This window comes from Natator depressus, chromosome 27 (assembly GCF_965152275.1).
Source record: "Natator depressus isolate rNatDep1 chromosome 27, rNatDep2.hap1, whole genome shotgun sequence".
In the NCBI taxonomy this organism is placed as follows: domain Eukaryota; kingdom Metazoa; phylum Chordata; order Testudines; family Cheloniidae; genus Natator; species Natator depressus.
Window position 1 is genome coordinate 12,024,277 of NC_134260.1, and position 23,746 is coordinate 12,048,022.

Consider the following 23,746-nt stretch of genomic DNA (forward strand, 5'->3'; position numbering starts at 1 on the left):
AGTAAAACATAACTGTATGCCTCACTATCTAGTTTCAGGCCTTTGACTTAAGGAGCTCTCAGTAAGCACATGGACCAATTGGGCAGCCATGCGCTAGGCAGTGACAAGACTCTCTCAAAGCATTACCCGCACTCCAGCTTCTGTAATTTGTCATCCTAAGAGCTGGGCAGACTTCTTTTCTAATTGTAAAAAGTAGAAAAGGTGCTTTCCTGTCAATATTTGTTCAGGGTTGGCCAATTATGCACAGGTTCGACTGTTCTTTTTCATTTGCAATGAGCCTTGTTCACAGACAGTTGCTGCATGATAAGAATTGGCCTAATCTATTTGTTTGCAGCACACATAAGTGATTCCACCTCATATACAAATAACTCTGTGATGCCCTACTCCGAGGACTCCTCAAACACAGGCTTGCATGAGCAACTGCTCATTAGTAAAGCAAATAAAAATAATTTAGACTATGATCTGCTTTACACAATGGTGCAGCTGGGCTCCAACTGTTTTAGCTTCACCTAAATGCCTTCTCAGCAACAAGGCCAGTGGCAACAGAGTAAAATAAAAAATAATTGCCAATTCATTAGGAAATCACAGATATTTGTCAGAGGGTGGGGGGGGGGTCACAACTGATGTTTTCTAAACCCTTTTCTGGCTCTACAGAATGCAGCTTTGCAGTTTCTGGCAGCAGTTTAATTATAATATATGTTTGATATAATCACGTTACTAGCTTGGTGTTCGCACCAAACTTTTGCCTTGCCTCCCGTTCTCTGAGTAAATTCTTCACAGCCAAGTGTTCTGAGCCTTAATAGATTCCATTGCAACATAACAATTCAAGGTTTGAAAAATTTTCCAAATTCGTACCAGCCAACGGCCAATAAAAAAGGGACCAGGGCCACCAAGAAGTTCCAAGTGGCAACTCCTCCAGTGACTATGAGGCAGCAAGTGAAACTGACAAGAATCTTTGTTAATTTCACTGCTTCTGAAGGGTTCCTAATGACAGCAGTGAAGCTGACAGAAGTCTTGTTAATTTCATTAGATTGCTTCTTGGCAAAGTTCTGAGCAGCAGCAGAAACACCTGAGCATCTTTTGACTCAGGAAGACAACATGCACCGGGTCATATTTGCGAGGTTTTCTTCACCACCATATGGGCTAGAAAGCTTTATTAATAATAATAATAATAATAATCAGCAAATTAAGTTCTGCAGGAATGCATGGCTTAGGCCCTTTCACTCCATGAGAAGGAATAACATTTTCCCAGCCCCGAAAAGGAGTACATTAAATTTGAAGTGAGGACGGGAGGAGAGAAAGGTTTCTGGAATTCCATGATCAGAAGATTATACTAGGATGATGGATTTCAGATCTTTAACTGCTGCCATGGTAGTTTATCTGCCACAGCCATGAGGCAGTCATTTCCAATCCATCCCATCCCATCCGGGTAGATGAGGAGAACGGTGCAAGATTTTGGTGCAATCACAGAAGCTGAGGGAAGAAGTTTACTGAGTAAGGTATGAAGCTGTCAGAAGCAGGATCCAAAGAAGACTGTGACAGGTGAAGAGCTCAGAGTGCTTCAGAGATATTCATATCAACCCCCCCCAGCTTCCACCTGAGGTAGGTGTCACTCCATCCTCCATGGGAAATCTATGGCCCCCAATGCCCTGGGATCTCACCTGGGACATGGCCCCCAGATTGTCAATATTCAGCACGGGCTCCAAAGTTTGGGGTGAGGGTTTCCACGGCAAGAATGAATGCATCTCCTCGTTGTGCATCTGACCCTACCATGAGGATGCTAAGGCTGGCTCTGTGGTTTCCTAGCATTAGGGGAATCTCCAATGTGTGTGGGAGGGGAGGGGCCAAGAGTCCTTCCTGGCTAACCACACTACAGTAGATTCCCACACAGGGATGTAGAGGGCTACGAGGATCTTCGGGAATGGGAGGGCCGGAGAGACAGAGTCTCCCAAGATCTCACTGTGTAGTTGGGCTCTCACAGAGAGCATGGGGAATCCCAGGGTGACGCAGGGGGGCCCTCTGGGGTTTTTCCACCATGTTGCTACCCCCCTAAGCGGGACCTCCTGGTTCCAAGAAGATGGGGGGGCCCTATCATTGGGCTGAGAGGTGTCAGAGCCCTGAGGGGATGGGGAAAACAACTGGGGACGGGCTCCGAGACCTGAGTCATAGGTGCCCAAGGAAAGGGGGGGTGGAGGGTTCCTGGGGTGCAGGTACCCCAGGGGCAAGGGGTGGGAGTGTCCAGGGTGGGGGCCCTGATCCCAGGGGATGGAAGACGTCCCAGAGGCAGGGAGGTGCTTGGGGTCCCCTCACCATGGGGTTGCCCCCCAGCATGAGGGACGCTGAGAGCCCCGGGATCAGGGTGCCCTGGGGAAGGGGGAGTACCCTCAGAGGAATGGGGAAAAGCCCCCCGACCCCCACAGTAGGCTCTCCTCACCGTATTGTTGCCCCCCCTCCCGTGAGGGAACTGTGGGGAGGGCCTGAGGGGGTTTCAAGAGGGGGGGCTGTCGCCAGGGCGGGGGGGGGGCGCTGAGGTCTCCTCACTGGGCGGGGGTCCCCAAGGGAATGGATGGGGGCCCCGATCCCGAGGTCTCCTCCCCGTGCGGCTCCCCCCCAACGAGCGCGGGCTCGGAGGCCCAGGGGTCCCGGGGTGGGGGGTGGGGGGGGAGGGCCCCGATCCCGGGCTCGCCTCACCGTGTGGTTGGCCCCCCACATGAGGACGCTGAGCAGCGGCTCCGAGGCCCGGAACAGCTTCACCTTCTGACACACGAAGTGCTTCTTCTTGGTCTTGGTCTTGCTGGCGCTGAGCGCGGCCCCCAGCGCCGCCCCGGCGCCCCCCGCCGACGAGCCCCCCGCGCAGTTCGAGGCCATGGCGGATCCGCCCCCCTCCCCCTTCCCTAGCAGCGCCTCCGCATGGTTCCGCCCCGGCCCGTTACACACCCCCCCCTCACCCCCAAATAGTGGTTCCGCCCGAACCCCTACACCCTCCGCCCGATGGAGCCGTCCGCCCCCGCCAGCTCGGTCCGGCCCGTTCGCTTCTTGTTCTCCCCACAATGGTGCCAGCCGCCCCGCTAGCTGCCCCTCCTGCCCGTCCCTGCAGTGGTTCGCTCCACCGCGAAGGAGGAGCCGCTCCGGCCGGCCGAGCCCGCTCCGGCTCCCGCACTGAGGAGGCGCCAAGATGGCGGAGGCCTGAGGAGGAGGGGAGTGGGATGTACCATTCCCCACACTGGCAAGGGGTACTGAGAGCAGGAGTGTAAGGAGGGAGAGCCACTGCCTGGTCCCGGGTTAGGCCCTGACGAGTTCCCCTAGGAAGACCTAAGGATACGTCAGACATGCTGGGCTGATAGGGAACCGCGAGAACGGGCGAGGTAGAGAAAGGGGTTGGAAAAAATGGCTCCCTCCTCCTCTCGCCCATGTTGGTCTCGCCCAATTTGAGTGACGTATTACGTCAGGCCCCGCCCTGCCCGACTGTAGCCAATAAGCAGCGAGGCGCCTGGAATTATGAATGGCCTGCTATCTATGTCACACACACACTCTTAAAGGGCGAGCGAAAGGGGCACAGCTGCACATGGGGGGTGGCGCTTGTCAGCTTCCTCCCGCCTCATCTTCCACGTGCCCCGCCAGGGGTCCCCCTAGCTTCCCCCTCCAAGATCCCCGCATTGGAAGCGGGAGACCCCCAGGAGCTGCAACTCTGCTCCCTCTCCAGCCTGCAGAGAGGGGAGCATGTCAGGTTCCCCCAGGGGAAGCTTTCTTCAAATTCAAGTGCAGTATAAAGACAGGGGCCAAAGGGCAAAATACCTGTGGCTTTTCCAGAGAGGCAGAGGGTAAGCCCAGTCATAGGAACTACAAGGAGGGAAACATCTGTAGTCTGTTAGCCAGCTCTGGCTATTTAATAAGGACAGCTGGTTGGTTTATTTCCTTACCTGACGATAAGGATTTAAGGTCGCTGGCTAGTCATTTAGTGTAAATCTCATTAATGCTTGAGGAGACCGAGAATGTGTTGGTATGGCCTTTTTCAATCACTCTGTGCAATTCTAATTCTTTCTCCTGAATTACAGCTTTTTCTACTAGTGCCTCCTATTGTTTCTGTGACAAAAGTGGTTATGAGCCAAACACACAGCTGTAAAAGAGGCCACACAACATTTAATAGAACCCATTGCTGTAACACAACAAGGATGAAAGATTTGCAGGGGCAATGTACGAGGGCAGGAGTGAGAAATACTGTGTCTTTTGGGTATAATTTTAAAAGTTGCTGAAAGTAAATGGGTTCATTTCTTACTTCCATTTGCACTAATTTTAAAATAACCCAGCAGTAAGCGACTATAGAGCAATAATCATCTGCCAAAGGAAAACATTTTATAGAGCGTGGTCAATTCAAAGAGAGTACTTAAATCAGCTTTGCAAAACTGTCATGAAAATTTGCTCTCTCAGATACAAAGTATATTTGCCTGACCTCATAGAACCATAGAAGGTTAGGGTTGGAAGGGACCTCAGGAGGTCATCTAGTCCAACCCCCTGCTTGAAGCAGGACCAATCCCCAATTTTTGCCCCAGATCCCTAAAATGGCCCCCTCAAGGACTGAACTCACAACCCTGGGTTTAGCAGGCCAATGCTCAAACCATTGAGCTATCCCTCCCTCCCACCTACCTCTCATAAAATGGAGAAAAACCCTAATTAAATGTCTCACATTGCTACCCTCAGCCTCCAAATAATGCCCCTTCCACCCATGAACACACAATTGTGTCACTCAGCATTGCAAAGGTTTTTGCCTGTTTATCAAAACAACAGTTTTATTTGTGGATGTAAAATACTCATTTTCAACATAATGGGGGAAGGGACATTTTTATGATGGTTTTCCATGGCTGCTGTAACCTACTGCACTAATTGCTAATTGGCCCCAACTCATGAATTGACAATGCTCTCTGCAATTAGAATCTGACTCATTTCCAGAAAAGAGGGTTAGGAACAAGAAAAAGCCTAGTCAGATATACACACCTGTACTTATGCCCATTCCTCTGCATATATGTACAAAATCCCAGAGAAATATTTTATTCTATTACCTGCATCTTGTCTGAGTTTTGCTTCAGTTTATTTTTCCTTTCACTCAAGTCTCCGCCTTGCTGACACATCATTCAAACCTGTGAGCAATTCGGCACATTTCTACAGATATTTCACAGATTAGTTTGGCTGAAACTAACTCCATACACCCTCCTTGCCTATTCCCAAACTGGTGATACTGAATACTAATCAAGCTAAGTCTGTCTCTGGTGTCACTTCACAGAAGTTAGCAGAGTAACTCCACAGGTGAATTTGTTCCCAAGGCCGATTCTACACTATTGATAAAATAGATCCTTTCTCAGGCACCGAAAGAGGTCAACTTGCCCAATTAGTCTGGTAATTAGTTACCAGAAATTTGTGTCTGATAACAGTATTAAAAATGGATGCTGGTTTAGGTAGACAACAGGAAGCAGGATCTGGCAAAAATGTTAAAAATAGAATATAAGGGTGGAAGGTGTCTCCAGCAAACAGCTTGGTGCAATTTAATACTCTGGGTACAAATGTATTCACAAAGCTAGAAGGCCAAGGAACTCTGTGCTGATATAGAGAAGGCCAGCTCCCTTTCACAGAGTAAGTATCATTGCAGAAGTCTGTGTAGGTTGTTGGAGGATCCCTCTGTGCATGGGGCAGCTGCCCTCTGAGAAGAAGTGTCCTGTGAACTGTTCTGAAAAAGCCCTAGTGAGCCAGCACATCAGCAGGAGGACAGCAAGTTTCATCTCTGCATAAAGTGTTTTTCCAGGGCAGCTGGTGTTCTCTGAATGGAGTGGATGTTGCGTTTGACCCGATCCTCTACAGAGGAAGTGGATGCACTCTCCAGTTTTATGTGGCTGCAGAAGAATTGAATGAGAAAGTAAGTCAGATCATCCTTCTAAATTTTACTCTTTCCAGTAAAGCTTCATTGTTCCTGGACTCTCATGCATGAGCTAGAACAGGAAACAGACTGCTGCTTCCTAATGCAGTCTGCACTGGAACATTTGAATGACTACAGTTTAGCCTGTGACGGACTAAGTACCATATATGCAGGGTCAGCGTTGCTCTGTATAGATTTTTAAGAGGTTCCCAATTACTCCTCAACCTTCCAAACAGAACTGTTAATTACCAATGTATCTGTCCCGGGAGATTCGGCTGCTTTCTGAGAAGCATACAAGAGGGAAAAGCAATCTGTCCCCAAACCAGGGCAGTGCTCCTCTGGGAACTCAAATGCTACAGCTCATGCTGTAAATTGCGATGTTAGCTACAGACAAGAAGGGAAAATTGTGAGCCCTGACGAACTACCTTTAAGACTCAAGCCACATTATTAAACAATATCCTATGCTCCTCCCGCGCCCTCAAGTAACACGCAAAATTTGTCAACTTGTCTGCTCTGAGAGCAGGAGGGAGGAATCCACCCTCCTCCTTTGGATTCTGCCCAGGAGGATTGTCTGTGGTGATTTTTAAGCTACTTTGCACCTTCCCAATTCTGGGCTGCAACAGCCTCCAGCATAATTCAGACAGTTCATGGGGCTCCCTGGGCTACAGCACTGTGTACTGTAGCCCTGCCTCATACACCACTCCTGCCACACCCCCTATGCCCAGGTCTGTGAGCGGGTCCTCAGAAAACACCTATACAGCGGTCTTCCTCAGATTCCACACTGAGAGAATCCTTCCCCAGCCACTTTACAATGCTCCAACTCTTACCCAGCATAAAGAGCCTGGGGGGCGGGGGAGATGATGACACCTCACCCCTTGTGTTCACAGATGCCTCTCTCTCATAACACCCCTTACCCTGCACGGTCTGTTATTTCTTGATCTAGTTAGGGCCCAATCACACAAGCCCTCTGCACATAGACTCCCACAGGAGGTCTGTGTACAGGGAATTTGTGGGATCAGGCCTTGATACTGCACGTTCTGAGAACAAGGAATTATTCTTTATCCGCTTGTAAAACACCATGCGGTTCTATAGTGCTCCACAAATAACTTGCACTGAACGACTAGGCAGCCACTGAAGTCTTGATCACTTTTTTTTTTTAGAGAATAAGGTTTAAAAAAAAACATTTAAACTTCCTTAGTTCTACTGTACAACATGGAATCAGAGAGCAGAGATGGAGAAGCTCCATCAGGTTCTACCTCATCGCATCCTGCAGCCAGTGCAGGATTATTCTCTACAGTGTTTTTGTCGAGTCTAGTTTTAAATGTCTCGACTGCTGTCTCACCCATTCCCTTGGGGGACTATTCCCTGCGTTTAACTCATCTAGAGGGGTGGGCTAGCGAGACACTCACTGTAGGAATTTCCCATCTCGGGAGCGGAGTTTCTCCAGTTCTTGTTCCCGCTCCTCCTCCTTTCGGTGTCTCCTGACATTGTTCGCTCTCTCCTCTTCCCGCCACTTGGCGTTTTCCAACATTTCCTGACGCTTACGCTCTAGCTCCTCGGCGGAGATCTTTCTGTTGAGAGGCAGAAATAGCGCTGTTCATTATGATCGCTTGCCTCTCCCATCCCTATCTAATGCAGAAGTTATTCATAGCAAGGGACACAATCCACTACATTATTGAACACAGCAATCCCATAGGAGATCTTCCGTGTTTGCTGAGGCTCTGAAGTATGAACATACTCAAGAAGGCCCCTCATTCCTTATAAGACAGAAATGGGCAACATCGCCACCCATCTCCTGGGTGTTTTCCATAACAGCTGTTTGAGCCTCAAGTTCTTGACATTTCTGACACAGCTTTCTTTTGGGCCTTGATTCAGCAAGGTGCTTAAGCACATACTTAAGTGGAATGTCTTTTGATCTTTACTATTTTCCTTCCCTCCACGGCCCAATGAGATCCAAGACTTTTTTGTTTTTTAAACTGATTGGTAAGAGGACACCAACAAGGGCATCACGTTAGCCTGATGGCCTTGATATAGAATGCTTCTAGCTACCAGTCTGTGGGATAAAACGACAACTTCACATTCGCCCCCACAGGCTGGTACATGGCAGCTGAACAACTGGTAGCCAGAAAGAGAACATGCATCATAGTGGGAAGCAGTACGAGATGGTAAAATACAACACACTGTTTGGACTGTTCACCTGACTTGCTGTTGTCCAGTCCATTCTAGTTAATTATATTTTTGTATTACTCACTGCCTATTTTAGGATCAGCATGGGCAGCTTCCTTATGAAGGTGCCAGATGTGCAACATTTTGCCTACCTAGTATACCCTGAAGCATGCTGTCGTCGGTATCCTTTTTTAGGGGAAGGGCTCCTAGCCCTTTCTTTTTCTTTCCTGTCCACCCTGGTGCTGTACCTGTAACCCAGGAAAGAATTTTTAACAACATATGCACATAATATCAAGTTTCAGAGTAACAGCCGTGTTAGTCTGTGTTCGCAAAAAGAAAAGGAGGACTTGTGGCACCTTAGAGACTAACCCATTTATTTGAGCATAAGCTTTCGTGAGCTACAGCTCACTTCATCGGATGCATACTGTGCAAAGTACAGAAGATCTTTTTATACACACAAACCATGAAAAAATGGGTGTTTACCACTACAAAGGGTTTTCTCTCCCCCCACCCCACTCTCCTGCTGGTAATAGCTTATCTAAAGTGATCACTCTCCTTACAATGTGTATGATGATCAAGTTGGGCCATTTCCAGCACAAATCCAGGGTTTAACAAGAATGTCTGGGGGGAGGAAAAAACAAGGGGAAATAGGTTACCTTGCATGACTTAGCCACTCCTAGTCTCTATTCAAGCCTAAGTTAATTGTATCCAATTTGCAAATGAATTCCAATTCAACAGTCTCTCGCTGGAGTCTGGTTTTGAAGTTTTTCTGTTGAAATATCGCAACTTTCATGTCTGTAATCGCGTGACCAGAGAGATTGAAGTGTTCTCTGACTGGTTTATGAATGTTATAATTCTTGACATTTGTGCCCATTTATTCTTTTACGTAGAGACTGTCCATTTTGCCCAATGTACATGGCAGAGGGGCATTGCTGGCACATAATGGCATATCACATTGGTGGATGTGCAGGTGAACGAGCCTCTGATAGTGTGGCTGATGTTATTAGGCCCTGTGATGGTGTCCCCTGAATAGATATGTGGGCACAATTGGCAACGGGCTTTGTTGCAAGGATAGGTTCCTGGGTTAGTGGTTCTGTTGTGTGGTATGTGGTTGCTGGTGAGTATTTGCTTCAGGTTGGGGGGCTGTCTGTAGGCAAGGACTGGCCTGTCTCCCAAGATTTGTGAGAGTGTTGGGTCATCCTTCAGGATAGGTTGTAGATCCTTATTAATGCGTTGGAGGGGGTTTAGTTGGGGGCTGAAGGTGACAGCTAGTGGCGTTCTGTTATTTCCTTTGTTAGGCCTGCCCTGTAGTAGGTGACTTCTGGGAACTCTTCTGGCTCTATCAATCTGTTTCTTCACTTCCGCAGGTGGGTATTGTAGTGCTAAGAATGCTTGATAGAGATCTTGTAGGTGTTTGTCTCTGTCTGAGAGGTTGGAGCAAATGCGGTTGTATCGCAGAGCTTGGCTGTAGACGATGGATCGTGTGGTGTGGTCAGGGTGAAAGCTGGAGGCATGTAGGTAGGAATAGCGGTCAGTAGGTTTCCGGTATAGGGTGGTGTTTATGTGACCATCGTTTATTAGCACTGTAGTGTCCAGGAAGTGGATCTCTTGTGTGGACTGGACCAGGCTGAGGTTGATGGTGGGATGGAAACTGTTGAAATCATGGTGGAATTCCTCAAGTGCTTCTTTTCCCATGGGTCCAGATGATGATGATGTCATCAATATAGCGCAAGTAGAGTAGGGGCGTTAGGGGACGAGAGCTGAGGAAGCGTTGTTCTAAGTCAGCCATAAAAATGTTGGCATAGTGTGGGGCCATGCAGGTACCCATAGCAGTGCCGCTGATTTGAAGGTATACATTGTCCCCAAATGTAAAATAGTTATGGGTAAGGACAAAGTCACAAAGTTCAGCCACCAGGTTAGCCATGACATTATCGGGGATAGTGTTTTTGACGGCTTGTAGTCCATCTTTGTGTGGAATGTTGGTGTAGAGGGCTTCTACATCCATAGTGGCCAGGATGGTGTTATCAGGAAGATCACCGATGGATTGTAGTTTCCTCAGGAAGTCAGTGGTGTCTCGAAGGTAGCTGGGAGTGCTGGTAGCGTAGGACCTGAGGAGGGAGTCTACATAGCCAGACAATCCTGCTGTCAGGGTGCCAATGCCTGAGATGATGGGGCTTGAATAGGGACTGGGAGTGGCTAAGTCATTATGCAAGGTAACGTATTTCCCCTTGTTTTTTCCTACCGCCCCCCCAGACATTCTTGTTAAACCCTGGATTTGTGCTGGAAATGGCCCAACTTGATTATCATACACATTGTAAGGAGAGTGATCACTTTAGATAAGCTATTACCAGCAGGAGAGTGGGGTGGGGGGAGAGAAAACCCATTGTAGTGGTAAACACCCATTTTTTTCATGGTTTGTGTGTATAAAAAGATCTTCTGTACTTTCCACAGTATGCATCCGATGAGGTGAGCTGTAGCTCACGAAAGCTTATGCTCAAATAAATGGGTTAGTCTCTAAGGTGCCACAAGTCCTCCTTTTCTTTTTACATAATATCAACATACCTCTAGCCCTTTTCTGTAGCAACCAGATATCTAACAGACCACAAGGACTATTGCTGGCGTTTTGAAATAAGAGCTCTCCTATAGTTCCAGGTACATTATCTGTCACCTTCAGCAGAATGGATGTTCATTTTAAAAATTAATTTTTAGACTTACTTTATTTTCATGGTTTTTTTATCGTTTTATTTTTACCCAACATAAGTTTTCGCACTGGCAGGGAATAACTAATATCCAAGGTTTATCAACACTTCTTCATGACTGTGGAAGTAAAGATTCATAATAATTGCTTCATATACCATTTTTCAGAGCATCTCACCATACCAAATACTTTGTTAAAGACACTGACATCATATTAACCCTCAAAACATATTTTAAAGGGACACTATCCACTTCAAAAAAAAATCACACACTGCCTGAATTTTATTTTATTTTTTTTTAAAACAAAGAGCCCCTAAAATGACTATAACGGAAAGAGATTCAAGAGGGGAAAAAAAGTTCCTCCGGTTGCTTATGTTGTGCATTTGGCTGCTCTTTGAGTAAACTTGCTTTCACTGGTTCCCCAAATAGTTGCTCTCCCCTTTTGCTTGTTTGTATGGGTCATTTTTATTCACAGCAACAGGAGGGGGGGGAAAAAACTTTTTAAAAGAATACAAAAAGTGTGAGTGGCAAGGAGACTGGGAGCTGAAACTAGTTTGTAAAAAAACTGACCAGATTCTAAATTGTCAATGTCCCTTTAACAATCTATTTTAGGGTTTTCTACGGTCACCCATCATCTTCCTATCTGAGCCCCTTCATGTAACACTGATAGCAAGAGCAAAGTCCTTAGTGGATCTCATGGAGTCTCTGGCAGTTCTCCCTTTATGGGGTCACAACTCTGCTTGGATTAGGGATTTTGATTAAGATTTTATTAAACTTCCTTTTTGTGGGGAAGGGGTTAATAGGTGTTTAGAAGTAGAAGGGAGTGTCAGTGTTGTGAGAATATTTGGAAAAACTTTCCACCATAGAATGATTGATTAAATTTAAACAAATTTTCTCTGTAAATTTTAATTCATGGTGAGTCTCACCCTACCCTGTCTCCCCTTGTTCATTTCTGGGATAAAGAGAATTCAAGGATTACAATTTATTTACTAAATCTAATTAAATCCTTCCCAAGCCCTGTTTGTGGTTTGGGAGATCTCTACAACAGCTACAAAGGCAGCCCCTTGAACAGATGATACAAAGCCAGGCATCTGTCATTCCACCAGCTTTAATTTCAAGTCATGGGGATAAAGTCACGTGAGAAATTAAAGCTGCAGAAACGTTAGGAAAGAGTTACAAGTAGGCTGATGAGGTAATAGGAGGAATTTTGCTGCTGAGCATTCAACTTACTTCTGAGAATTCCCCCCGGGAGAGAAGCCATGCATGCCCTTTATTTTAATCTGTTTCCAAGTGAAGATTTCACACTCACTGTTCACCATGCCTAGGCGGAGATCTTGACCTCCTGTGCTCAGACTCTTCCTCCCCTGTACTCTTCTTGCCAGTGTCTCTCTTAGGAGACCCGGACTGGCTCCTTGACCTAGCGCGGTCTCGATGTTTGTGAGTGGCTCTTTCCTGGCCAGCAGCTGGAGAGCGCCGAGGCCTGTGATTGTGGTCAGGGTCTCTACTCTGGAATTAGGAAGAGAACATCCTTCAACAGAGAGCAATTAAAAGCACAAGGCTCATGGGAGCCCCGGCGTGGTGCTGGTGAGGCAGAAAGAACTAGGCTAGGCAAAGTGCATGCATATGTATGGGACAGAGGTAAAAGGCATCATCTACAACTCCATCCATTCACAAGAAGGTCTCTCTGTACATGAAGTTGATGATGAAGTGGGTTTTAGCCCACAAAAGCTTATGACCAAATAAATTTGTTAGTCTCTAAGGTGCCACAAGGACTCCTTGTTGTTTCTTCTCTGTCCACAGTCTACTGCAGAGGTGTTTTAGACATATTAAACATATATTTCTATAGGGCCTTGCATCCCAAAGCACTTACTACTACACACACAGAGCACCAAAAATACAGCCACTTCTGGTGTGGTGTGCAGCAGCTAACCAGAACAGCAAGGGGACAAGAAAATTTGGCCAAAAAAAAAAAAAGAACCAGGGCAAATCCTTGCTCTTATGAAAAACCCCACTAGATCTTTAGCAGCCACACAGGGCACACAAGAACTTGGTTTTTAAGGCCTTTTCTGGAGGACAAGGGGTGAAATCCTGCATCCAGTGAAGTCAATGGGAGTTTTATCCTTGTCTTCAATGGAGCCACTATATCACCCCAGGTGCTTAAATAGCATGGTATAAAGTCAGACAAACACATGACCCTGGCACAGTGCACTGAATGGAACTGGTCTTATCCAGCTGGGAAGGCAGGGTGTTGGAACAACTTGTACAGTGCGGGGGCTGAGAGCCATTGAACCAAAACTGCAAACCCTATATATGACAGAAACCACTTCAAGTCAGGGGTGGGCAGTACCCCCAGCACTCCTAGTTCCATCACCTATGTTGGAAGGACAAAATCGTTGATGGGACTTGAATCTCTGGTCCCAGGGGGAGCTTACCCACAAAACCACCTCATTTCTCACAGTCCTCTTCCAGAGCCTAAAACCACTACGTAATCTCTAGAGCCACGCTTTCCTAACAGCTACATGGGCACACTCTACAGACAGTAAATTGTGAGAAGCACATGTGCCTACCTGTAAGCCGTACCCTGGGACTTTGGGATGAAAAGGTTCCCAAGAATTATCCATCTTCTTGGATCTAAAGGGAAAAATTAAAGTACAGTCTTTGGAGTGGAAAAACTTAATACAATCTCTCTTTCTATCCACTGCACCCATGAAATCTTTCAGAGTTTATCCAAAAGTCGAACATGACAGGTACGTATTTGGAGTGTGTATTCCCAATTTGTTTTTCCCCTACAGGAAATATAAAAAATAATAAAATGTAGTCCCCCTCCATGATACTGGCCGTGTATCATCCCACCAAATCACCATGTTATAACTAAAAATAACACAGCACCACAACATGATCTGAGTGGTTTACAAAAGCAGAATAGGACATTCTGAAATTATAAGATTTTTGGGACTGGGAAAGAGAAGGTAAATGAAAAGCACAAGAAATGAGACAGCAGGCCAGGGATGGGAGGGTCAGTTGTGCAGAGACTGATGGAAAAATATTGGATTCATAAAAATCGGGTTTAAAAAGAAATTTGAAGGGGGTGGACTGACAGATGAGAAGGAAATCATTCCAAGTATAGGGGCCACATGAGAGCCGTGAAGCAGGGAACAAGAGAGCTTGAATGGAGTAATAAAACAAAAGGACTGGAAAAGTATAGGAAGTGAGAGCAGAGATGTAGGCGGTGGCAAAATTGTGCAGGGCCAGGCTAAGGCCCCCAAATGTACCTCGCTCGGCTTTGCTCATCATCGCCGCTGGTGCTTTCGCTGCTAGAACTTTGATGTCTGCGTTTCTTGTGCTTCTTTTTCTTCTTCTTCTTCTTTTCCTTTCTTTCCAAGCTGCTCTGCAACTATAATGCCAAAAACCAAATTCAGTGCTGATCATTGCTGCTCACACGCGTGTTAGACAGCCACCGTCATGGGAGGCTGCACAAAGATTAGATTCTGTATGGAAAGAGTCTCAGGCCAACACACACTTTGCAAAATCTCTTCTGAAGGGGCAAGGGACTCTTATTATAGAGCCCACCTGAGTCCTTCTCACTGTCTATGTGACTTGGTATAGCTGATCTGTGACAAGAGAATTGAGAATTAAAATAATTTGTTACAATAATGTAACAAATAAGTAAAAAGGGAAAGATAACATGGCTCAGGGGTTGTTGGGTTTTTTTGTTTTTAAACAGTTGCTGAGAAACTTTCTATATGAAAGAGCTTATTTTGTTCTTACCTAAAAGTAGGCAGGGAATAGAAAAATTCCTCTCTCTAAAGCAGTGGTTCTCAACCAGGGGAATGTTTACCCCGGGGGGGTATGCAGAGGTCTTCCGGGGGTACATCAACTCAGTTAGATATTTTCCTAGTTTTACAACAGGCTACATAAAAAGTACTAGCGAAGTCAGTATAAACTAAAATTTCATACAGTGACTTGTTTATACTGCTCTATAGACTATACAGTGAAATGTAAAGTACAATATTTATATTCCAATTGATTTATTTTATAATTATATGGTAAAAATGAGAGAGGCAGCAATTTTTCAGTAATAGTGTGGCTGTGACACTTGTATTTTTATATCTGATTTTGTAAGCAAGTAGTTTTTAAGTGAGGTGAAACTTGGGGGTACACAAGACAAATCAGACTCCTTAAAGGGGTACAGTAGTCTGGAAAGATTGAGAGCCACTACTCTAAAGTGTGTTTCTTCTGGACCCCAATTCTGCTCTCACTCAATTCAATGCAAATTCTGCTTCTGATTTCTGTTAAAGAATACATACCAGTTCTTTGATTTTCTTCATTTTTACAGGATTATTCAAAACTTCTCTTTTTTTCTCTTCCTCTCTTTTCCTAACAAAAATAAGTGACACTGGGGTTTTCAAACAACATTAATAACATCAAAGATGAAATATTAATTCAAAGCACAAATCAAGGCCTGATTCTGTAATCACTTATGCACGTACTTAACTTTAGTACCAGGAGTTGTCTCATTGAAATCAATGGGGCTATTCAAGGCAGCAAAGTTAAGCACGTGTGTATTGGCTGGACTGGGGCTTAAGCAGACTTTGTAAGTGTGACCATACAGATCCAACTGTAGGATCGGGGCCTTTGTCTGTTTTGTTTTGTGGGTTTTTTTTTTTTTTTTTTTTTTTTTTCAACTTGAAATGCTGAATAGCAAGGTCAATCAAGAAACTGTTTTATATCCCTGTGTAGATTGACTTCTCGGTTCCATCATGTCCTGTCTTAGGAACTGACTTGTCCCAGTGCCATCCATCCTGGCTGAGGCACTGGTGAATGTCTGATATCTCAGCCAAGAGCAATATAATATGTAATGCAACCAGACAATTGCAAAGCCTTTCCCAGGGGAAGTAAAATTCTTTCTAGAGTCACAGAGCAATCGGTTTACAATCTGCAGCATGAGACACAGCACTCCTTTGCACGCATAACTATGATTGTTGGTCATAAAACTATCCAGTCTCTTTCAAAATCCAGCTGCAGGATTTAATTCTATGCAACTCTGATACAATCATTTATACCAGAGCTAGATGCAAAATTACAGCCTTGTAGAAAATGCAGCCTCTGTTTCCTACTGATGCATTTAGAATTTACACCTTCTTACTGGAGGGCATCAACTGCTTAAAATCCCACACAGATTGAGCTACAGCATGGGCAGCAGGATGCATCTTGGGCCCCCATCCTGCAAACACCTCAGGCCATGAGTAACTGTCTGGATGTGGGTAGTCTCACAGACATCAATGGGACCATTCAGACATGCAAAGTTACTCACATGCTTAAGTGATCTGGCCCTTATCCTGGAAAGCAAATGAGTGCTTAGTATTCACAAGTTTGAAATTAAAAAAAAAAACACACAAGAGAAGCTTGGAGATGGGACACACACACACACACACACCCCCCACCCCAAATGTATGTTCAGAGCTAGATTATTAATAGTGTAACATTTAGGAAACAAAGGACCAAAAAGATCTCTAGACAATCTTCAGTTTTTGAAAAAACCTTAGTCAAATTGTACCTTGCTCAAATCCTCTTGCTTAACAGAACACAGCAAGAAAAGAAAAAAAAGACTCCAACCACAGCATGCAACCTCTTTGAGAGTCAGCAGAAAAATCTAAACCCTTGCAAGCCAATCAAATCAAACATTTGTATTACAGATGTGCTTTGCAGTCTCAACCAGGTCCCTATTGTACTGTACAAATTTATAGTAAATGACAATCTCTGCCCCAAATAGCTTTGAGTCTGAAAGACAAGACAAGACACAACAGGTGGATACAGGAAACAAGTGGCAGGGGACGTATGGGGTGACAAACAGACTACAAGTCTTAAAACAGACGAGCTGTGTGCCGTTCTTGGCCAATCGTCAAGCAGTGATCACAACTCCCTACCTGCCTAGGTTAATTGTCCCAGTCAAAATCACATTTAGTACCTTATCATGAAAAGTGGATCCTCCCGGATTTTGCTTGCCATGTCTAGGACAGAATTGGCACCTGTGGGGGCAAAAATGGAGCCTGGGAGAAGTCCTGTTTCAGTGGAACAACCTGCCTCTTTGTCTTCCATCTTCTCAAAGACGTATTTGTCCACAGGGCGGCCCATCAGATACTCTTCTCTGTTCACCATACCCCCGGGACCCTGGTACATCCAGTCCAACTTCTCTTCCTTTTTCCTGTTTCAAGCAAAAACTCCATGTTACTTTGTCTTCCTTCCAAGCAGCTCTAAAGTTTTACTTTTCTCTGCAAAGACAAGCAGAAATGCTTTAGAGTAAGCCGACCTTAAACCCCTCTCTTGGGCGCTGCTCCTGCAAAAACCTACACAGGGGCTGAACTCTACACGTGGCGAATAATCCCATTGATGTCAATAGGACCATGCACAGGGTGGAAAGTTAAATCCCCATGTATATTTTTTACAGGATTAGGGCCTTAGAACTTAGATGGAAGGGACATATTAGGACTTAGTCTTTTCCATCTCTCTGTCACAGCAGGATTATTCTCTACACTCCAGCCTTTGTCCATTCTTAAATGACAACCACAGGCAATTCCACAGGGTAACTGATCTCATCGCTCGGAAATTTCTCCCAGTGTGGAATTATGTCACAGCTCTAAGATACATGGACAGCTCTGTTCTAATCAATACCAGAAGTAATCGTTGGCCCATTATAACAAGCATCTTCATTTTTTTATAGCACCCACAGTTTATAATGTGACAGCCAGGAGAGTTAATTATTTGGTAGCTGCGACTCAAGTCCTAAGAGAAATGTGTTACTAGAATGTCCCCATTCAGAAATTCCTCCTGGTGACAAAGTACTTCAAGTACAAATGATGCACACAGGATTTTCAAGGGACAAAACCACACACACACACAGAGTCTAGCATAAGACTCTGCCTAACTCTTACTTGACAGCTCCCACATCCTCCGCATAGCGCTGCATTTCCTCCCGGGCTCGCTCCTCCCGCAGCTCCCGCTGCAGCTCCTCAATCTTCTTCCGCTCGGCTTCATGTTTCTGCTCTGCCTTCCATACCTTCTCCACATTGCGCAGAGTCTGGGGATGCCAGCTCTTCTTCAGATTCTACAGAGAAGAGGAACCAGTACAAGCAGTTGAGAATGCTAATATCCCAGACCCACAAAACCTCTCCGCGAAATAGGAACACAAGCTTCTCACAAGGGGTGCCAGGGGAATGAATCAAAGGGGCACAGAAGTCATATTTTAACAAATATTTCCTCATCTACTTTCTGAATGCTTTCGATTATTAGTATTGAAGGCAGATTAGTGCGCAAATTTAGGGACTGCTCCTGCATTCCACACACACATTCAAGTCCCCCAGCCTTCAGTGGGAGCTGTAATCATGCAAGAAAAGCAGGCGTAGGTCTTTAACTTGGGGCGGGGGGGGGATTTCAATCAGCTTGGCCAATAAAAACAGACAAATCAGTTTCATTTTCACCTAAACCAGCGCTTGGAGTGCCTGAGCAGCAAACAAGCCACAGCTTTTAAATCAGCTGAAAAAAAAATCTCAAAGGTTTAAACATCAAAGTGTGGGCTTAACTTTGCATTCTACCTCTGGGGTTTTGTAAAACTGGTGTGTTCTTCTGGGGTCCCTTTTCCCCAAGACACTGGTATTTGTTCACCACCTCAATTTAACAAAGGTAGGGTTGGTTTGTGTTTTAGGCCGAGAGTTAGGGAATCATTATTTATTATCTGAATTGTGGTAGCATCTCGGGGTCCCAGCTGTGGACCAAGGCCTCAGAACACAGGGCAAAAAGCCAGTCCCTGCCCCAAAGAGATTACACTCAAAGAGATTACAAAGCGTCGCAAGTCCTTTCCTCTCACGAATGCCCCACAGAACCAAATTCGGGCCCTGATCCTGCAAACACGTAGGCGTGTGTTTACGGTTAAATTCAAGCCCCCCGCTCCGGGGCAACTCGCTAGCTGACACCGAAGCCCCTGTGCCAACCCTTGGCGAGATGGGGGTGGGTGCTGGGCGGGTTCAAAAGCCCCTTTAATGCCGGCCTGGTGCTCTGGATAGCAAAGCGAGCTGCACAGGTGCTAAGGTCGACTATGAAAAGAGGCCACCGCCATGCACCTGAGTGTCCCTGAGTTACCCGGGGAATCTCTCCATGGCTTGAGTCCGTACAAACAAACGGCGGGGGGGATGCACCCTAATGGCAACGGCTATTCAAAATACAGACCCCCCCCCCCACAGAAACACGTGTACTTCAAAATACAGGACCCCCCCCATCGCAGACAACGCCTCTCCCCCCAGAACTGCCGTGTGGGGGGGCTGAGGACCCCCCCCCATTTAACCCTCCACCCCCAATCCCCCCAGGCAAACTCTAGGGGGATCCAGGCTCCCAAACCCCGGGGGGGCTGCCGGGGGCCAAGCCCCCGATCGCCCCGCCCCCCCTCACCAGGTCTCCGCCCCCCATCACGGCGGAGGCTCGAGCTCGCCCCGCTCCCGGGCCCGGCCGCGCGTCAGCTCCCGGCGCCGGCTCCTTCCCCGCGGGGCCCCGGCTGATGGCGCCACTTCCGGCGCCCCGGCCCGGCCTCAGGAGGAGGGGCGGGGTTTGGGGCGGGGAATGAATGGGGGGGCTATGGGCCTGGGAAGGGGGGGGCAGGTTTGGGGAGGGGAATGAATGGGGGGGCTATGGGCCTGGGAAGTGGTGGGGCAGGGCTTGGGGTCTATGGGCCTGGGAAGTGGGGGTGCAGGTTGGGGGAGGGGACCCAATGGGGGGGGCGCTATGGGCCTGGGAAGTGGGGGGGCAGGGCTTGGGGATGGGGCTATGGGCCTGGGAAGGGGGGGCAGGTTTAGGGAGGGGACCCAGTGAGGGGGGCGCTATGGGCCTGGGAAGTGGGGGGGCAAGGCTTGGGGATGGGGCTATGGGCCTGGGAAGGGGGGGCAGGTTTAGGGAGGGGACCCAGTGAGGGGGGCGCAATGGGCCTGGGAAGTGGTGGGGCAGGGCTTGGGGTCTATGGGCCTAGGAAGTGGCGGGGCAGGTTGGGGGAGGGGACCCAGTGGGGGGGGTCGCTATGGACCTGGGAAGTGGGGGGGGCAAGGCTTGGGGACGGGGCTATGGGCCTGGGAAGGGAGAGCAGGTTTAGGGAGGGGACCCAGTGGGGGGGGACGCTATGGGCCTGGGAAGTGGGGGGGGGCAGGGCTTGGGGACGGGGCTATGGGCCTGGGAAGTGGGGGGGCAGGTTGGGGGAGGGGACCCAGTTAGCCAAGATGGTCAGGGATGTAATTCCATGCTCTGGAATTAAACCTCTGACAGCCAGAACCTGGGACTGGATAACGGGATGGATCACTCGATAAATTGCCCTGTTCTGTTCATTCCCTCTCAAGCATCCAGTATTTGGCACTATTGGAAGACAGGATGCTGGGCTAGATGGACAGGTGATCTGACCCAATATGGCCAGTCTTATGTTCAGTGGTGGAGAATCCATCACAACCCTGTGCAACTTGTTCCAATTGTTAATTACTCTCACTATTAAAAATGTGTACCTTATGTCTGGTTTCAGAGTAAAAGCCGTGTTAGTCTGTATTCGCAAAAAGAAAAGGAGGACTTGTGGCACCTTAGAGACTAACCAATTTATTTGAGCATAAGCTTTCGTGAGCTACAGCTCACTTCATTGGATGCATAAAGCGGAAAATTGGTTAGTCTCTAATCTGCCACAGGTACTCCTTTTCTTTTTATCTTATGTCTAGGTACTACAAATTGTCTCCATTGATTTGAATAAAAGATACCTTAGATGCTGGTTTTCAAAATAAATCTAATAAATCTAACATATTTAAGAAGGAGCTTTTAATAACTTCCAGTTGTTTGTTCCATGTACTCATCAGATTGTAGCATCACAATCTTAAAGAGGCACAGCCCAGAGTTAGAAAGGTGTCTTGTATCTTTACATTCATTTTAAGCATTGCCATTTTGAGCAACTCCTGAACACATTGGAATGGTCAGAAATATAACAGTGTATTTGAACCTGAGACCTAATAAATTCACCTTTCTTTGTATCTGAGACTTCTGCAGAAGATCGGAAAAAGCAGTCTTTGTTCGGGGGGCACCTATGCATTTGAATGAGCGACCTCTTACTCTGAAATTAAATGCCTCACGACTGAACTATACCCCCCTTTGCCAATGGTAGATAGGAGTCAGTGATCTTATTTATGGTAATCATCCCTGAATCATTTAAATTTTTATTATTAAATGTATTTATTTGTGCTAACACCCACTTTATGCTGGTTGCTTTCCAAATAGCTCTTCCTCCAAAGAGCTTCCAGTCTAACAACAGATGTCAGGGAAGAGGAATAACAACAGGCAATTCATTTACAAATCAATCAGCTCCAGTATAGGCAGCATGGGAAGGGCAGGCCTTTAAAAGGGGACTTACATTTGGCCGGGATAGCAGACAAGCTCAAAATGGTCTTCCCATTTATAGAGGCAAAAAGAAAAGGAGGACTTGTGGCACCTTAGAGACTAACAAATTTATTTGAGCATAAGCTTTCGTGAGCTACAGCTCACTTCATCGGATGCATGTATAGAGGGTTGCAAGAAAGATGACGTGCTTTGGTTCTTTTTAATGAAAGGTGACTTAAGAAGACACGGGATTTTAGAAAATACAGTGGATGATATCCTGACTCCATTGAAGTCAATTGGAGATTTTAGAGTAGAAGCCGGGTTAGTCTGTATCTGCAAAAAGAACAGGAGTACTTGTGGCACCTTAGAGACTAACAAATTTATTAGAGCATAAGTTTTCGTGGGCTACAGCCCACTTCATTGGATACATAGAATGGAACATATAGAAAGATAGATATATATACACATATAGATAAGTTGGAAATTACCATACAAACTGTGAGAGGCTAATTAGTTAAGATGAGCTATTATCAGCAGGAGAAAAAACCTTTTGTAGTGATAATCAATATGGCCCATTTATACAGTTGACAGGAAGGTGTGAGATTGGAGGTTTGTTATTGGAGATTTGTTATTGACTTCAGTGGAACCAGGATTTCACCCAATATATTTAAGGAGCTATTGTAATAAGTTCCAGCTGATTATTCTATTTGCTTCTATTTTCGTAACCACAAATTATTCTTGAAACCAATTATTCTTAACTAGGCTGTGCATACAAAAATCTTTTAGCTTTTAGTCAATAGCAGGTTTACTGGTGGGGGTATAGCTCTGGGGTACAGCATTTGACTGAAGATCAAGAGGCTCCCCAGCCCAAATCTGGGTGACCCCCTTCACCAGTTTTTCTTTTGCTGACCCTTCAGAGTTCATCCTTGATGTTCCTCCACCTCACTAAAAAAGTATTCTACCAAAAATCAAATGATATGTTACTGAATCCCACCCAAGCCCCTCTAACATACCTCGTCCCAACCTACATCTTACAGTGAATCTCCTGATGAAGAATGTGAGTAAAACATTTTCAACCATCGGCCCACGTACATCATCTACTGTTCTGGAGCTGTGTATTACTTATTCAATTAATTATTATTACAATAGCACCTAGAGGTTTAAGACCAAGAACATCAGGGCCCCATTGTACCAGTGGCATTTTTAAAACATATTTTTAAGTAGGTGTTTAACTACCCAATGTCAAATTCCTGCAGTTTTCCATTCAGTAGAAATACTGATATTGCCCAGAAATTCATATTTTTGTTGTTTAGTTTGAGTGATTTTAAACAAATAATGGGTCATTTTGATCATGGATACGAACAGGTGTTGAGTATCTTGAGGTTAAATTTTATAATTCTGTGCAAAATGTGAACTTACTAAAACAGTGCTAGTTTACAGACCCATTGTTTTTTGGGTTTTTTTTCCAAAAGTAGATAAATAAAAGAGGGGGGGTAATCTGGATTTGAACCAGGAACCACTTGATCTGCAGTCAGATGCTCTAACCACTGAACTAAAACCCCTTTGTCTATATTATTAATTTGATGGAGATAATTTCATATTAATTAATGGTCATGCTCTGACTCTGAAGCTATATAATTCAGTTCCGCAATATGAAATACACTTTAATTAATGTCTATGTTTCCATTAAGGATTCCCAGATTGTTACTCCACTTTCCACTAATGGCCTGTATCTTTGTCACTGGCTGAAACCTAATCAAAGAAAGATCAGTCCACAGTGACTGCAAAAAAGTAAATATTTAACTAATATGTCTTTGTTTTGATTAAAACATTAAGAAAAAGGGGGCACCCGGATTTGAACCAGGGACCTCTTGATCTGCAGTCAAATGCTCTACCCCTGAGCTATACCCCCACCTGCTGAAAAGACAGGTGACAGGTAAATCTAGTTACGGATACTGGTTTTGTCACATTGTTACTCTTCACTACTTCTTGTAATAGGTTCGTTATACTCATTATGCCAGTAGCTATTTGTCAGATTCACTCACCTGTAATTATTTCTCCTATTTCTCAGAATCACTGCAGCTGTAATTATTTCTCATGCTGCCCACACAAACTATAATTAGTTTTCATTTTGCATTTAACACCCCACCCCCCCACCGACCCCAGTCTTAGTGCAGTTGGAATTGGGTTCACTTGGGCCAAGGTAATAAAGTTCTAGCTCTAATTCTCTCTGAGTTCTGTTCTGACATAAAAATCTCTCTTCTTTTCAATGGCTTGTGTTTGCTTTCTCATGGCCAGCACACCTTGAAACCACACAAGCCGTATTTAATAAGCTGGCAAAACACCCGCCTCAAACAATCCTTCACCTGTGATTACATCATTATAATAGCTACTTCTGTAGCAACCTGACTGAGGGAAATGCAGCTATTTCTGGGGCAGAACATGCTGGCAATTAGACACCACAAAAATAACCTCAGGTAAGCTTACAGCAAGGAAATGAAGAAGGTGATGTGGATGAAAAAGGAGTTTGGTGGAGCAGAATGTAATGAGTCAAATAGAATAAAGCAAAGGAAGGGGGAGATGAGAATCACA

General features: G+C 45.7%; 2 protein-coding genes and 1 non-coding gene across 3 annotated transcripts in view; all 3 read right to left on the bottom strand.

Annotated features, from left to right (window-relative positions):
- PIP4K2B (phosphatidylinositol-5-phosphate 4-kinase type 2 beta) overlaps nucleotides 1-2,868 on the bottom strand; it is a 33,085-nt gene extending 30,217 nt beyond the window's left edge. Inside the window, exon 1 of the mRNA XM_074940841.1 lies at nucleotides 2,692-2,868. Coding sequence (XP_074796942.1) covers nucleotides 2,692-2,868 — 177 coding nt within the window. The remainder of the gene's footprint in view (nucleotides 1-2,691) is intronic.
- A 1,810-nt stretch (nucleotides 2,869-4,678) lies between these two features.
- CWC25 (CWC25 spliceosome associated protein) lies at nucleotides 4,679-19,330 on the bottom strand. Its single transcript, XM_074940645.1, has 10 exons — nucleotides 19,211-19,330; nucleotides 17,701-17,873; nucleotides 16,737-16,973; nucleotides 15,076-15,145; nucleotides 14,041-14,162; nucleotides 13,336-13,399; nucleotides 12,078-12,274; nucleotides 8,224-8,319; nucleotides 7,315-7,476; nucleotides 4,679-5,882 (listed from the first exon to the last, which is right to left on the bottom strand). The coding sequence occupies exons 1-10, from the start codon at nucleotides 19,226-19,228 to the stop codon at nucleotides 5,768-5,770; spliced, it is 1,254 nt and encodes a 417-aa protein (XP_074796746.1). The 5' UTR covers nucleotides 19,229-19,330; the 3' UTR covers nucleotides 4,679-5,767.
- A 3,664-nt stretch (nucleotides 19,331-22,994) lies between these two features.
- On the bottom strand, nucleotides 22,995-23,066 carry TRNAC-GCA (transfer RNA cysteine (anticodon GCA)). The gene has a single exon. It is a non-coding gene; the product is annotated as a tRNA-Cys (tRNA).
- Between the last annotated feature and the right edge of the window lie 680 nt (nucleotides 23,067-23,746).

What these genes read in the sequence shown, in the direction of transcription:
- CWC25 (XM_074940645.1), bottom strand. An exon ending in TCCCAGGGTACGGCTTACAG is followed by an intron (nt 12,275 to 13,335) that starts GTAGGCACATGT and finishes TCCTAATTCCAG; the next exon opens with AGTAGAGACCCTGACCACAA. An exon ending in CGAGATGGGAAATTCCTACA is followed by an intron (nt 5,883 to 7,314) that starts GTGAGTGTCTCG and finishes ATTCTTCTGCAG; the next exon opens with CCACATAAAACTGGAGAGTG.